Source organism: Homalodisca vitripennis, chromosome 2, assembly GCF_021130785.1.
Source record: "Homalodisca vitripennis isolate AUS2020 chromosome 2, UT_GWSS_2.1, whole genome shotgun sequence".
Lineage (NCBI taxonomy): Eukaryota > Metazoa > Arthropoda > Insecta > Hemiptera > Cicadellidae > Homalodisca > Homalodisca vitripennis.
Genome location: NC_060208.1, coordinates 201,274,817 through 201,291,007, shown reverse-complemented (window position 1 = coordinate 201,291,007; position 16,191 = coordinate 201,274,817). Strand labels below are relative to the sequence as shown.

The 16,191-nt window shown below is 33.9% G+C and overlaps 1 protein-coding gene across 2 annotated transcripts; it reads right to left on the bottom strand.

The window, feature by feature from the left end:
- Window positions 1–710: 710 nt before the first annotated feature.
- LOC124355253 (28S ribosomal protein S36, mitochondrial) lies at window positions 711–10,527 on the bottom strand. Of its 2 annotated transcripts, none has more exons than XM_046806300.1 (4): window positions 10,344–10,527; window positions 7,204–7,264; window positions 4,734–4,891; window positions 711–852 (listed from the first exon to the last, which is right to left on the bottom strand). In XM_046806300.1, exons 1-4 carry the CDS (start codon window positions 10,383–10,385, stop codon window positions 835–837), a joined length of 279 nt encoding a protein of 92 aa, XP_046662256.1. In that variant the 5' UTR covers window positions 10,386–10,527; the 3' UTR covers window positions 711–834. The 2 variants fall into 2 exon arrangements, with proteins under 2 accessions (XP_046662256.1, XP_046662255.1); XM_046806299.1 differs by having other exon boundaries at window positions 4,734–4,894; window positions 10,344–10,526.
- Between the last annotated feature and the right edge of the window lie 5,664 nt (window positions 10,528–16,191).

Below are 16,191 nucleotides of genomic sequence, written 5' to 3'. Positions count from 1 at the left end.
AGCCAGAAGTGAATCCTCCTGAGGAAGCATACAGTTAGCTATTATACAAATATCAAGCTTCAGTCAAAAAATCTGACTCGATAATGAAGCATGACATATTCTATGAAATGTTTGACATTTATGTTGCAGTGACGAATAATTGTGATTATTTTTACAAAAGTTTCTAACTTTTTGTGTTTGCTGTGCCAGTTTTAGAGTAAGTTGTTCTTTCCAATTTTCAAGTTTTATTAATCAAAGAGACCTCGTGGAACTGGATCCCATTGTTATAGCATATACGCAAAAACAACTTAATGGCTTCTGATCCACCAATAAAGGTCAGCTGGGAGCCCTTTGCAAGGAGAGAATTGGCCAGTAATAATCAATGAGGCAACCAAACTTGTCATTGTTTGATTTACAGAGTTCTAGCAATGACTGTTGTATCCAACTAAACGATTGGTGAGTCTATAACACTCTAGATTTGGGGATTATAGATTAAAACAGGGAACAAAAAATAAACTGGCAGATAACTTACTGCAATCACTAGAACATTCGTTTAACTATTCGAAAATTATCTAATTATGCAAACACCTATTTCTTGAACATCTTCTGGAAGATATTTGGCAGTACCTACCTGTAAAGAACAGGTCCTATCTGCCAAATATATTATGGTAATTGCATGACAAGGTTTAACATAGGGTTCACATAAGGTTAAAAACAATATTGAAACCCAATATTGAAACATAACATTTATTAATAAATATAAACTAACAAATTGTATAGTGTATAGTAAATACTTGGTGATGAACCCTGCAATACAAGTCCACACGATTGTTCTATGTGTCCATCTTGCAGCGGTCAGTAAGCACCTCCACTCTGTACATAAAACAGTCGACTATGTTAGTTTTCCAGTGAAAAGAGAGTAGAATATTGGCAGTAATGAATTCTAGTAACAAAAACCGCAAATAGAATTATTTAAACTTCAGATTAGATCTAGACATTTTTTGTTATTGACATATTGACAAAGTTTGAGAGACTTCCAACTGTTATGGATATTTGTTATTACATGATTGATGTAACATTAACTTTTAACTGTACCAAGGAAACTATGCTCTACAAAACTATATATCAAATGGAACTAATTAATTTTAATTAAGAGACCCAAGGATGAATTCAAGATCTGTAACAGGTCTTTTTGTGAATCAATCGTTATCAATATTAAATTGTATATCGAGTCAACACATAGGGTGTTTCAGAACTCTTGTTGCATATTTTAGTGTATTTCTTCTATAGTTATATAATATATTATAATAAACTCATTTATAACTTTAGTTGCATTTTAAGTTTTTAGTACCCTTTCTGTATATGATTTTTCTTGAAAAATATTTTTTATTTAAAATTTTTACAGCACATAAATAAACAACATTTTGGATGGATGTTAACATTAATACTGTCTACTAAAAATGAAAATGTTATATTTATCTATTTCAAGATGGTGGCCATTTAAAAAATAATCACTGACAATATCTCAAAACACGAGTTTTTTAATGAGTATTTCACGAGGATTACCTTTTTTTTAGAAAATATTATAGATATTCAGTAACAAATAAAACATAACATAAATATTGCAATGTCAAATAGAACACGAGTGTACTGTGATTCTTGAGCGAGTTCTCATTGCAACAATTCAAGTTATTAAGGTAACAGTATTCACATTGTATGATAAGGTAGGACTACACCACACCTTGTATCATGTAATAGGCTTCACTTTCCAAGCTCACTTTATTCTCAAGATGTCCTACGGACAGTTAGACAAACAGACATCATACAGAAAAGAAATTTTTACATCCCCGCAGAAGACAAACAAGAAATTGTGTCAGCCTACTGAATGATAGGCTTTAATGACACAATGTTTATTTCCCATTTTTTTATACAGGTAGTACATCAGGAATTGTCATAATAAATAATATTAATAAAACTATTGTCTATTAGAGATAATGTTACAATTAATTAGATATATAGGAATCATTGATCCATACATTGGCTACCTCATTCTACTATTTCCATTTTAGGTATATTTGTTTTAAAATATTACTCCAGTGAAGTGTTTTAAAATGCATTGTTGCAAGGTACTGTTTTACATTTCCAAGAAATAAGTCATTAAATACTATATTTGTAATAAATTTATACAGTTAGTTGATTATTCTTCATGTCATGTAATAAGTTGATAGTTTCAGTGTACTAGAGGAATGAACAGTGTATGAAACAAAGTTGTCTGACATTTTTAAAATATGTAAACTTTGGAGAGTCATTACTTGTATTAAAGTGAATAAGTTTACAATACAGTAGAACCCCTCATATCCGAACCCTCACGGGAACCGGGCCGTGGTCAGAACGGCCAAAAGGTCGGATAAGCCGAGGAATAATAAAACACGTTTTTCCGGTAAAAAAAGCAGCCGTATATTGCACTAAACTATTAGTACAGAACTGTACAAAATACCCACTCAATACACATAGTGCTGCTTAATTGTAATTACGAACTGTATCCAATGCAAAATTATTTAATACAAAATTATTTTTCAGTACATTTTAATAAAAAATAACAGTTTTTTTTTTTTATAAAATGGAAAAGTTTCATTTTTATATTACAGTAACAACAAAAAATATTATAAATACAGTACTGTATTGTTTTAATCAAAAAGGCAAACAATTACACAATACAGTGTGTACAGTAGAATTGAATAAGTCCTTAATACTCTTTTGCTTCAATTTACCCAATCTTGATTTAGCTGAAAAATCACGCCATTTCTTTGCCCACAACACGTCCATAGGTGTAGCTCTCGGTTCTGCTCCAAATATTTCAACACTACGTCAAATGCGTCTTTAGCCTCCTGAATGGGTCACTCCAGTATCACGATCAACTTCTTCTTTCTTCAGCGTCGCTGTCTTCATTATTTGCGCTTTGAACTGCAGCAACTATTTCGTCATCATTGAGTTCTTCATTTGTAGACTCAGCCATGTCAGCTTCGGTCAGCCATTCCTCCACATCTGTCAGCTGCAGCCTGGACACCGTGTTGCAGTTCCTGCAGGTCTTGAAGAGTTTCTGCGACGTCGTTTTCTTCAGCTTCAAGGTCAACTTCCATTGATGATGTGGGCTCATCATCGTCCTTATCAGCACTATCGCTTTGTTTTAATGATGGCCAAATTTTCTTCCACGATTTTTGAAGAGTTGTCTCTTTGATTTCATCCCCATGCAGAAGCGGCGGTATAGATGGTGTGTTTTATGTTTAACATCTTCATGGTCTCCAATAGTGAGCAGCCTCCTTCTGTTTTGTCCAAAAGAGACCCAACATATTTTTTCCGGTACCCGTCTTTTTACCCACTCGATTACGCCTTGGTCCATTGGCTGGATTAATGGGGTGACATGTGGAGGTAAAAAACATTGCTTTTATGTTGCCTTTCTTCAATTCATGCTCTGGCGGGATGGCTTGGTGCATTATCCAGCAACAACACAGCTCGAAGTGGCAGGTTTTTTTGATTTTAAGTGTTTTTTAACAGCGGGCACGAATTCAAGAAAGAACCATTCTTTAAAAAGAGCACAATCCATCCAGGCAGAGGATTGATTACGGTAATACACGGGGAGTGTTGACGTATTGAGATTTTTAAAAGCTCTCGGCTTCTTAGATTTGCCGATAACAAACAACGGCAGTTTGTGACTGCCACTGGCGTTGCTACACGTAGCAATTTTTTAGTCTATCCTTAGCTAGCTTTGTACCCAAAACAGGCTCATTTTTAGAAGCAAGAGTAGATTTTGGCAACATTTTATAGTTCAAGTCCGGTCCTCGTCTACGTTATATACTTGTTCGGCTACAAGATTACTATCCGACACACCAACTTTTGAAACTTTTCTACAAAATCTTTTGCAGCATCGTCATCAGCAGACAACTTTCACCCGCAATAACAACATGTCTAATGCCGTGGTGAAGCTTCCAGCGGTGAAACCAACCTTCGCTTGCCTGGAAAGTCTCAACATCTCCTCCCAATTTTTCAAACAGCTTTAACGGCTTTTTCTTTTACAAGAGGCCCCCGACAAAGGAGTCCCTTTTCCGCCGTTCTTGGCAAAACCAAATCCAAAGAGCTTCGTCAACGAGTTCTAACTTAGGTTTTTTTAACATTTTCCCGATTTTTAAGAGCATCTTTCCGTTTCAACGGTCATAGAATAGGTTTCGATGTCTTTAACGGTTTTTTTCTCCAGTCTTTAACTGTTGTCACGCCGACCCCTAGCTCTGCGGCTAATTTTACTAGTGACTCACCACGGTCCAATCGTTGGAGCACTTCAAGTTTTTGTTTAAGGGTAACGCACACACGCTTACGTTTTTGAGTAGCCATAGCTAACGTTCACTAATCGCACAACACAGTTTTTTTACACAATCACAAACCAAAGATTGTACAAACAATCACGAAAATAAAACAGTCAAGTATAGCAACGTTTACGTTGACAATCAGAACGCAACTGGCCGTTTAACAGAGAAACAATGCACAGCGCTGATGAGTCATGTTTCACGTTGAGACTTGTCGACTATAGGCAGCCTTTGTTTGGTCACATGGTCGGATATCCCGAGGTCGGATATGAGGGGTTCTACTGTAGTACTTAGGGGTTTTTTGTATAATGCTAATTCATTCTAGTTTTTAGTTTCAAGAATGTTAATCTAGTTCTGTTTCCATAGACAATTAGAAATTGTAAACTAACAACATACGTTGATTGCATTAATCTCCGACTCGTCAAGCGGCAGTCTGCGGTACCTCTGCGGCAGTTGGTAGTCCTCTATTGTGGGTCTGACAGTCACCTTAGCCTCCCCCTTGGCTGGAACCCTTGCTGCTGAAGCTTGGACAACGGCAGGGCCCGAGCTGTGACCTGCTACAGACAACTCACTTCACTAGTACTTACAGTAGATATTTGATAGAAACTATTTATATATATATATATTTATATTTATATTCTGTCACGCATATGTGACAGATACGGCCAAATATAAAAATAATTGAATCGGAAAAAGTAAGCGCTCTGTGGTGTAATGGTAGCACATTCACCCGGCAAGTGAGAGATCCGGGTTCGACTCCCGGCGGAGCAAGTACTTTTTGTGGTTCAATGTTTATTGAAATTATATATATATATATATATATATATATATATATATATATATATATAATAATTTTTAATATAAACAATATATATAAACTGCTTATACCCTGTGATACCTACATTATTTTTTAATTTTATCCATGTATTCAAGCAAACGTTTATTCAAAATAGTATTCAAAGATTCTTGACTCATTTAAAGATCCACCTGTTGACACGTTTTTAGCAAATAAATTTGCTTCATTTTTAATTTACTGACTTATTTATTTCTTAATAGTAAGTGATGCCAGTTTGAACAATAAAAACACATTATAAACAATGAAGACTAATAAACAATACTAAAACATCAAGCTGGAATTAACAATAATATGAAGGCAACAAAAGTAATAAATGAATATTGTAACTTATCAGTATATAAATACTGATAAGTTAAGTGGACTAAAGAATAAAAATAATTAGAATAAAACAAATTTAATCTACAAGTACAGACTGAGAGTATAATATGTGTAGCAAAAATTGTGTGAAAAGTTAAGTTGTCCTGATATTATAATTAATGTTGAAAAACATTTTACGCTACATGTTCTATGGAGAAAATAAATAAATTGTACAAAATTATCAACGCATATGGATGAATTCATAAGTCGAATGAGATCTCACAACCCTGTACCCAAATGGAGTAAAGTTGTGTAAGGCAGAAGGTCCTAGAGTGTGCCACGGCACCCCAGGATGTCACAGAGCGTCACTAACGGTACTGCAGCTGTCTAAATAAGAAAGAAAAATTATTGTTTTTAGAATATAACAATGCATTTTTATTGAATTTTAACTATGACAATTTTTTTGATGATTTGTTGCTAATCGCTAAAGAGTAAAAAGGCAACAGCTCTAACACTGGATCTGAATACAAGTTGTCTATTACCTTCTACAGAGGGAAAACAATCTTATAAGGTAAAAATTTTCCTTCTTTGAACTAACCACTGTACGAAAATCAATCATCAACCACTTATCCAAACTGCAAGTCTAATTTGAAGAATATCTCATGAAAGATAAAATTTAATCAGGACAATGTGTAACTATGAATGCAGACACCTGAGACTTTTACAAACATGGAAGATTCCCGCAAGTAGGGCCTGCCGACTACCGATATGCCTTCAACATGATCCAAGAGCTTCTGCTCAATATTACCATTGAATTCATCATCTGGCTGTGAGGTTCCAAACAGGATTCTTTTCCTAACCTCAAGCGTCTCACAATCTAAGATAATGTGTTTAGCAGTCTCCTCTGACTGATAACAAAGTTCACACCTAGGGTCTTCAATATTGAGTCATAAACGAGTGCATATGTTTCCTGAATTGATCGTGTCCAATAATAATAGAAATTACCTGTACCAAAAGGCCTTTGTTTAGCCAATTTGCCACAAATGACAGTGCTGATCTCACAACCATTTCTGGCACTGTCAGAACCATTACAATGACTTGGTAATCAGCTGACTCGCTTATACAAGAAACCAGTTCAGATCCAAGAACATTTTTCTTTGAGCCATTTCTCATCAATTCATCAGCGAGTTCCTTACCTTTAAACTGGCATGTTCTGGAATCCAACTGAGGTGCACTGAGTTAAGACTAACTAGAAAAAATAAGTCTAAAAGCATTTCCATTCAAGCATTGAAGTAAATTCTGTCAAGTTAAAGAGTGATTTAGCTATGAAATAGTATTACTAACCATTGATCAGCATAGTTCCTAGTCAATGCTATCTTGGTGAAAGCCAAAATAGCGTGGATTTCAGCCTGAAATACTGTGCAATGTTCTCCCAGAACAGCATGTCATTAAGAGCTGTTCCAGGAAATGAACTGAACACACCAAGAACTGATTGGGACACGTGCCCAACACCATAAGAAGCAAAACTCAAGATCATTGCAATATATAGTTAGTTCTCAAGAAGTTATAAAATACAGTACATTTTCAATGTTATTAAGAATTATTAAACGTTTCATGGATTTGTAGGCTGAGGTCTACTATAACTGCACTGAAGAATTATAATCAAATTTTTTAATTATTTTACCAAAAGAATATAATTTCACTTTTGCTCACCTTCTGGAACTCTGTGTCCTCCTTTTCTAAACTTTATCAGGGGAACATGGGGTTTCACTGTCTGAAAATTGATATTAAAGTGTTACTATTGTTCAAGTTTTAAAATGTAGGTGTACTTTATTACTAGCACACATATATATATATAAAAAATTAAATTTATATACCACTAACAATTACCAGCAGTTTCGCACACAATTTCTTGCAAAATAACTGGAACATCATAGACATACCCTTTTTAAGTGGTATACCAAACACTTCTGAGACAAACATTGGTCACTGAAAGATATTCTATATCCTGATCCATTTTTGAATAATCATACTTTTAGCGTAAGTTTATAAAGCGGTATTTTGAGGTCCTTAAGTCAAGAGAGTGAAAGTGTGTATACGTTCCTACCAGGGAAATAAATCAAATTTCATTGCAACATTCCACAATATTTGATAGAATAGCTCCAATAATTTCAATAACTCTTGAAATATTTTAGGCTAATGTGGAAGAATAAATAAGAGGGTCCATAAATTTCTTATGAAAAAAAAGCTCTGTAATATGATGGAGCCCCATGATTTTAAATGGAAATAGGCACATGCCTACTTGAATCACAAGTAGACATGCAATATACGTGCGGACTTGTATCTACGTGATGTATATCAAGTAGATATAATTCCAATGTTTATGGTTAAGATGTAATCAGAGGCTAAAAAAGATATTGACTGGCCCTTATTTCAGGTAATTTTTACGGCATCAGTATGAGCAGAGATACCATTGCTTATTGACTTTTGTTTTAGTTTTTTTGCATGGTTTGATTACAAGTTTGGAAATGAAGAATTTTTAGGTGGTGAAGGAGTTGTAGTAGAAGTAGAACTTGTAAAGAGAAAGTATAACTGTGAAAGACTAATAGAGGGTACATGGGTCATAGGTATTATGGAAATAAACACAAATATAAACCAATAGGGAAAGAAGTGGTAGGTTCCTTTGGAGAATTGCTACATAGGCAATTTAAAATTTACTGGTACTTTGGGATTATACCAACCACACCCAGACATGAATCGTTATTTGACATTTTGCTTCTACTGATTACTAGATTAGCGTAGAACAATATTTCGTCAATATAAAACAGGAATTATCTTATCGCAAACCCCTCCCCATCCTCAGACAGAGGTCAAAGTCGAGCGGTCTAGTAGATAACGTGATTGCAGAGTCTCTCCGCCCGTTCATCTGGTGCGTCGCTTTGTTGTACTTCTGTGCTTTACCCCTACATTTCTCCAAACACAAAAATTCAACAAAAACAAACATTACCAAACAAAAACTAAACTCTTTATTGAAAAAAACACTCAAAACTTGTTTTTATTCTTGATCACACTCCGCCACCCACAATGCGAGTGCCTCCGGCCATCAGCGCCGAAGAGAAATGTCAATGAAAGAAAAACATCCCTCGAGATAGTACCTATCAGTACAATATCAAATTCTAGAGGGGCTGATCAGAAATATAAATTGAATTGTAATGGAAAGGCAATTATGTACCGTACAAAAACTTAAATAATCATGTGATGCCGCGCGGCCTGCCGTAATCGGGATTCTCGAGAAAGATAAGATAACAGCGACAACAATACTAATCACAATACCTGGAAATGCTTGTAAGTTTGTAATTATTAAAGAGTTGTTTTTTCATTCTATCATGTTTGTTTCTATAAATTTATATTTTTGTGTTCTTCATACTGGTGTGGTCGGTATAATCCCAAAGTACTAATTTACTACTAAATATTGAAGGAGAAAATATATACGAAAATATTTTTGGATTTAATTAGTGATGTCAAAAATTAGGTAAAATAAATAACGTAAGTTTTTTAAGAAAGGGTTCATGGATGTAGGACTGATACAGTAAGACAGCAGGTTTTTCTGGTAGTCTACTTTGTTAAAGGGATTACAATAGGGGTTGAAGAGTTTCTCTGGCCTTTTGATTGGATAGTTGGAGACTAATTAAAGGCATTAGTTTGCTGGTTGGGAGGAAGGGGTCGGTATAAAACCCTCCAATAGGCACTCCTCTGCCTGATTGCATTGCCAATATTTTGCAGAATATATGTATCAACAAGAAGTAATGATTGTTTGTGATAATCCATTCGAACCTTTTTTAAATGCTGTCAAACATGTTTACCATGTAAATAGCTACTTAAATATAGATATAATAATAATATAACGAAAGTATAATTATTTTCTATTATCTTAAATACCTATTTGTTACTTTTAAGATATAAAAACAGACAAACTGTAGTATTACTCTAATTTGAAATACCTATAAAGTAATTTGGTTCAAAATTTTGTTTTAAGTGATTTTAGATAGGCCTAATCATGAATATTAATTATTTGATAGCCTAATCATGAATATCGATGATTCGATTGCCGTGGTGGTCACTTATTATACTGCAGTCCATTACCACAAATACGATTTAAAAAGGACTATTCTTTTGAAAATAGCAGCCTCAAAGTCTGATAACTAATGATGTAATAATGCAAGCCAAAAGTAAATTAGTAGTCTCAATAAAGATGGTTTACAGGTAATAATATTATTATTATGAAATGTAAAGTACATTATTGAGGGAAATAAGGATAATTTACATTCAATTAAACTTTGATTGCAATAAAAGCACAGAATTATGGTTCTGAAAGGTAGTATTCCATAGAAACATTTTTAGTAGTCTGTTCATAGAATTACTATTTAAAACCTGTATAAAGAAATGTACAATCCAAGTGACTAGCCTTTTGTATAGCTAAATTAGTATTTTATAAAGTTATGCCATACAATAATTTTGGTTTAAAATAACCAACCTAACAATATATTTAATTACAGGCTCAAATTATATAGGTCAATCCAGTTACTATTTAAAAAACTAGTAAACCACTCATTTTATATTTAGCTATGGTGTGATTCCTGAAATATTGTTAAGCCCAATTCTGTTTATTCCATTTAATATACACTAAATTAACCAACTCATCAAATTTTGGGAACATATAACGTAACGACAGTAATTTAAAAGTCGTCTCTGCTGATTAGTCTACTCTTGAACCTATTTTCAATTTAACATTTAGGTTATTAAATATTTAAAATATATATTATAACGAAATTAAAAGTATGGTAGACACCCACTTGTATTGCCCTGAAAAACATTCCGCTAAGCGAACTTGCCATATTTTAATTATATTTACAAGGAGGATTTAGAAAATACACAAAGTAGTGTACAAATGCCAGGAATCAACCTTAAAAATTTCTATGTTCCATTCAAACACAGTCCTCTCAATATCACCTAAGAGTAAGACGGAGGGAGGCTAAAGTGAGAGGTTATTGCCCAGCCCATAGAGTAACGATACTTTGCCAGTGTATATACAACTTGTAACTCTTCTTTTTATTTTTAGTTTCCTTCTATATATTCTTTTTATTCTCCTCGCTGACATTTTCTGACAGTGGAGTGGCGTCGAATTATTGAACTAAAAGCTTAGAAGACTAGATTCACGAAGCGTGAACTTTCTTGACGTGATATTTAGCCTATCAAACACATTAATTTGCCCACTGATCCTTCATTAAAACATATGATAGCGTCATAAACTCCTATGATTTAATACCTACAACAAACATTTCCGGCTACTTCTGCCATATTGCAGCGTTGAAACTCTCTTTTGAATTTTGGGTCTTGCCGTGGAGACCGTGTGTGGTCTATAAAAGTTCATTCTTTAGGAAGTTCTTATAAATAAATACATAAAATAAAACTATTTGTTTTATTCGTATAGTAACAGATACAGTAGAAGTCACACCGTTAATGATGTAGCCACTGGTATTAGCAAAACCTCTGGAATTGAGTGCAATATAACTAAAAATTATTTTTACGATATCAAACATACACAAAACGTATATAGTGTTGTATATTTTCTTGTTGAGGAGTTACGTGAAATTTATAATATAAAAAAACAAAAATGAATATTTTAGTCATTAAAACCTCCCAGCTCCCCTTAATAATATTAGTTGGATTTTATTTATTGGCAAGTTTATATTGCTAAATAATTTAGAATTTAGAAACAAACTAAATTTAGATGGTTTTATCAATCTTACATTAACTATATAGAGAGCAGACCAAGATGTTACCTACCTATATTTTTGGACGCGATGGTTATCGCCTCAGCGGCTGTGACCAATCACAAAGGACTAGGGCATGTGTGAGAGGAGTCAGCAGCTAGCTCTGGAGTCAGCAGTTTGTATCAGCAGTACATATGGCTAGCTGCACAAATCCAGCCCCATAACTTTGTACCATTTATATTTGAAAAATATTCGACTCCAGTTTCTGGTCTCAACACCTTAAATTGCTTGGTTTGTGACGGGTAAAAGTAATTGGTAATATTGATAAAATTAGTTTCTTATAAACTTGAATTATTATATGATCAATAGCGATAGATAACATTAATTCTGACGTTATAGTTAATATATATTTCATTTAGCAGTAACGGTTTACTATCGGGCGTTTCAAGTATGTGATAAGCGACATTGGTGTTACTCTTTCATCAGATCTAAACCATGTCTACCATATTGACAACGTTAATATTAGAGGGACTCGTAAACTGGAGTTACTTATAAGACTGGCTAGAACTGAGATAAGTGTAAATGCAATGAAATTTGCTGATATTGAGATCTGTGATGGATTATGTCAGTTCTGTATAGTTTCTGTACCAGATTGTACACATTCAGCAACTTAACAGGCTTCTGGGCTGATTTCTTTGTATTACTGGAGTGGAACTTGGCTTCAGTTATGGCACTGTACCACCGGCATAGATTGGTACTCTGTCGGCTTGGACTATCTACATACAGAAAGCACTCGATGTGTCCTTCCTGCAAAAATTGCTAAAGAGTGAAGTTGTCTGCCCTGAGCTCCTCATTTTTTGACATCAGGTTGTCCAGCGGAACTCGATCACAGGGACTTTCTTGTCTACACTCCTTTTTTTAGTAATTTTGAGTGATAACTTGTCTAAAGTACTGTTCCTCCCTCTATCGACTGTGAAAATCATTACTTCTTCTACGATATCAGACATCAACTAAAAAGAGTTTCATTTTTTGAGCAGGTTGGAAAGTGTGTGATACATCTGTTATATTTGTGTTATAAAAATTAATACCTACATTTACAAATTTAAAAAAATGGTGTTTTCATTGTCACAATAGTTGTATTATTATTTTTTTAATTAATGTTGTTACGTTGTATTAGATTTTAAATGTCAATTATGTTGCCATTGCTGTTATTTTTATATCTTCTTTGCTAAACATTAATTTATCTCCTAAAATTTTTATATATACTTTGCTCGTAAAGATAATAAAAATTCTACTATTATGTTCGGTTTTGAACAATGTTTAATAACATGCTTAACTACTTAGTTGAACTTAACATTCCAAGTAACACGATAGAAAATTCATTTGGTAAAGTTACCTCAGCCTGTAATTGTACACTAGTTCCAAAGAACCGCAGGGTTATAATTCAGTTTAATGTTAACGCAAGGCTGATCAGCTTGTATCTCTAGTCTTCTTTTCTAAAATTAAATGAAGTCGAAGATTTTATTGTGTCATCTTGGCATTCAAAGTTAGGGGTTCAATGAGTAAAGAATGCTTCTATTTTAGACACTTTTTTAAGTAGTTCAAGTTCGTCATCCTGTCTTTTTGCAGGAGGTTTTTGTGTACTCAGCATCACTCAACTTTTTACTAATGGTAACATACTACAAAAGACAAAAATACACAAGACAGTTGATGATATGGTTAGATGTGGTTATTTAAGGTTGTTGAGCGGATATAAACAACAGCAAATACGCACACGACCTAACGACAGACAGACCAGTACGACAAAATAAACAGGCAATGTGACCCAAGTCACCAACTGAGATTGCTTACCCGCACACAAGCCAAAAGTACCCGATCTGCCGTCAGCCGATGCTAAAATCTGGCACTATGGAAAAATGCCCAATTCGCCCGTTTGTAAATCGCGGCCTGTGTGATAATGATGTAGTGAAAAGAGGCCTCTCAAATAGTTGTGAGGTTATGAAAAACAGAACTAGTGAAGAATTCCTGGTTCTTTACAGAGTAAACCGAAGACATCTCTTCTTCGATCGGATGGAGAAGGTGAATTGGCAGTGCTAACCTTGTAGTTATACGTAAAACAGGTACTAAGGCACAGACACAGGCACTAAGGCCGATAAGGCACAGATTGTTGTTATATTTATATTATATGCATTGGGATAAATGTAATATAATATAACTTTTATCGTGGTATTATGTTATTGTTCCTAGAAACCACCTAGATTATACCCGTTAGCTCATAGTTAAAAACGCCAGAAACAAATATATTTCTGAAAGGCACAATATGCCTTAAATCAAAGATAAGGTACTGATATCTTAAAATGTATAAAAACTGCCTGTTGTTATTAGAATTATAAGTTTCGCCAAACAATTAACGGGATAGAGGGAAGTTTTGCTCACTAAAAAAAAATGACTTGTCTCTGGCAAAACGCCTTTCCTATGTGATCCACATTAACCCCTTCCAAGCAGACTCATGCAGTCGTCCAATCAGGTTATAGGCTATCGATATGACTATAAATACAAAGTAAGTAAGTATTTATTACAGATTAAAACCAATGATAGCAGTAACCAATTTCAAAATATAACTTTAGAAACGGACCCCAAGAGTAATACTTGATAGCAGTAACCAATATAAAAATATAATTTTCTGAGACGAAACACAGACCAGCAATAGTGGTTGTAGAATTAGCTGTGATAAGACAGTGCGCTATAAGCTGTATATTATAATTAATTGTTACCAGCTATTATCTTACACATGTATAGAAAAAAGAAAGATTAAGATAACAGCTAAACAGATAGATTTTTGAGAAAATTAGTTGTAAAAACTGTTACAGACTCTGATCAACCGGCTTATGTAAACGTGCTTGGAAATACACATGTTAGTAAATCACCATCCGTACTGGCAAAACCAAAATGCACCTTTGATTAAGTTTCAATAGCCAAGAATATACAGGAGTGATTTTAAGAAATAACGAAGCACTCTAATTATTTAAAAAAATAAACCTTATTTTTGAAGACCGGACAGGCTTTAAGGTATTTACAAATTTAAATGATTCAAGTTTAGTAAAAAGAACTTTAACGAAATTATTTAAATGCCAATTCAAACATTAAATATGGAAATGAAGAACGCATTTCACATATTCACAGATGGTTCAAAAATTGGATCACAAGTTGGAATTGGTATATACGCTATAAAGAACAACACACAAATTGGTATGATATTACATCAATCAGCATCAATTGCTACTGTAGAATTTAATACATAAATGAAGCTCTAAAATTCGTGGACCAGTTAGAGGACGGAACTACAACTCTAACAATCTTCTCTGATTCCCAAGTAACTCTGCAGACAATAAGTGCATCTTAAAAGGGATAAATAAACGATGGCTTTCCGTTTTAATAGTTCAAAAATTAACTACTGGTAAAAATCTATAACGTTGCAGTGAGTCCCCTGTCACAAAGGTTTGAAACAAAATGAAGTTTCGGTACCTTGGTATTTTTCGATGGTCATTATTTTGAGAAGCGTTTTCCTCATCTGGGACATAAAAATTACATTATTAGAGAGAACAGACTTTATATGACTTACACTGCAAATTACATGCCATCCTGACGATCGGTTCTTGTTTTGTGCCTCCTAAAAGGAAGCGATGTCGGTGAGAAGGAGGCCACTCTATCCTTATTTACTATTTGTTTTAGGTTATACAAGTAGGTAAATCCATAAGTATGTATTTTAAATATAATAGTTATTTGGCGTTCAGTGGTCTTAGCTTGAGTTTAGGTATTATCTATAGGGGTGTTTTTCTTCTTTCGCTAGAAGTGTGGGGCGCCATCTAAGCCCGCATGGATGGCATTTCCGGTCGATGCTTTCCCCACCTCAGAGAACGTGATCTAATGTTGGAAAAGATGAACTTCAGCGTAACTCCGCACTTCTGGCGAAAATTTTAATTACGTACAAAAATTCAAGCTCAGGTGACGTGAACGCTCGTAAAGGTTATCTTTAACTTTTCTACTACTGTTAACATATTTATAGCTAGAGATAAATTTCTTTTCTTATAACCTAATCTAAACCTACTAATATCGCGTAATAACAAGTACTTAGTAGATAATACAGAGTGGCCTCCATCTTGCCGACTTCGCTTTTTTGGGAGCCATAAAAAGGAACCGATTCTCATAATATTATGTAATCTTCAAAAGAAGTCGAATAAAGTCTGTTGTTTCTAATAATCTATTTGTTAGGTCTCCGGTGAGAAAAACTGTTCAAAAACTTATGGCCTCCGAATAATACTAAAGTTTTTAATAAAATTGCTAAACAAGCTAGTGGTTATATGCATTTTCTGACAGAACATAAATTATTATAAGATATATATGTATATGGAGTAAAAGCCAATCGTACAAACAAGTAGAACCAAAGTTAACTGAGATAACGTGAACAGGAATGAGTACTTTAAACATATACTTTCTAGTTATGATGTGTAAGTTGAGATTTGGACACTTTTGGAAAGCACAAAGACTACATGAGATGATGTTATTGAATAGTTCTAATGGTAAAAACAATGCAGAAGTGGTGCTGATAGGAATCGGTTGATCACATATTAATTCAATGTATCGGTTATGATAAGGAATGTAAAAATGTTTAAAAAATTGAGAATAGTACATTTTGCGATATCACCACATTTATTATTCCTTCTTCAAACGGATCATTATGATATCTTGGGACACAACTTAAAATTTCGAACAGTTGCAAAAATAAAGATTTGAGATTACAAATATATGATGTATTCATTTAAAAGGCCTGAAAGTAAAATATATCTCAATAAACTATTTACGGAATACAAGTTAAAGTAAAATATGTGGCAACAAATTAATTAATTATTAAAATTTAAAGACAAAT

Bases quoted from the DNA above. Each gene is read 5' to 3' on its own strand.
- LOC124355253 (XM_046806299.1), bottom strand. From the start codon at position 10,385: ATGGCAAGTTCGCTTAGCGGAATGTTTTTCAGGGCAATACAA. The intron at 7,265-10,343 runs GTGGGTGTCTAC...ATCAATTTTCAG, and splicing joins TGTTTTTCAGGGCAATACAA to ACAGTGAAACCCCATGTTCC. The intron at 4,895-7,203 runs GTGAGCAAAAGT...AGTTGTCTGTAG, and splicing joins AGGACACAGAGTTCCAGAAG to CAGGTCACAGCTCGGGCCCT.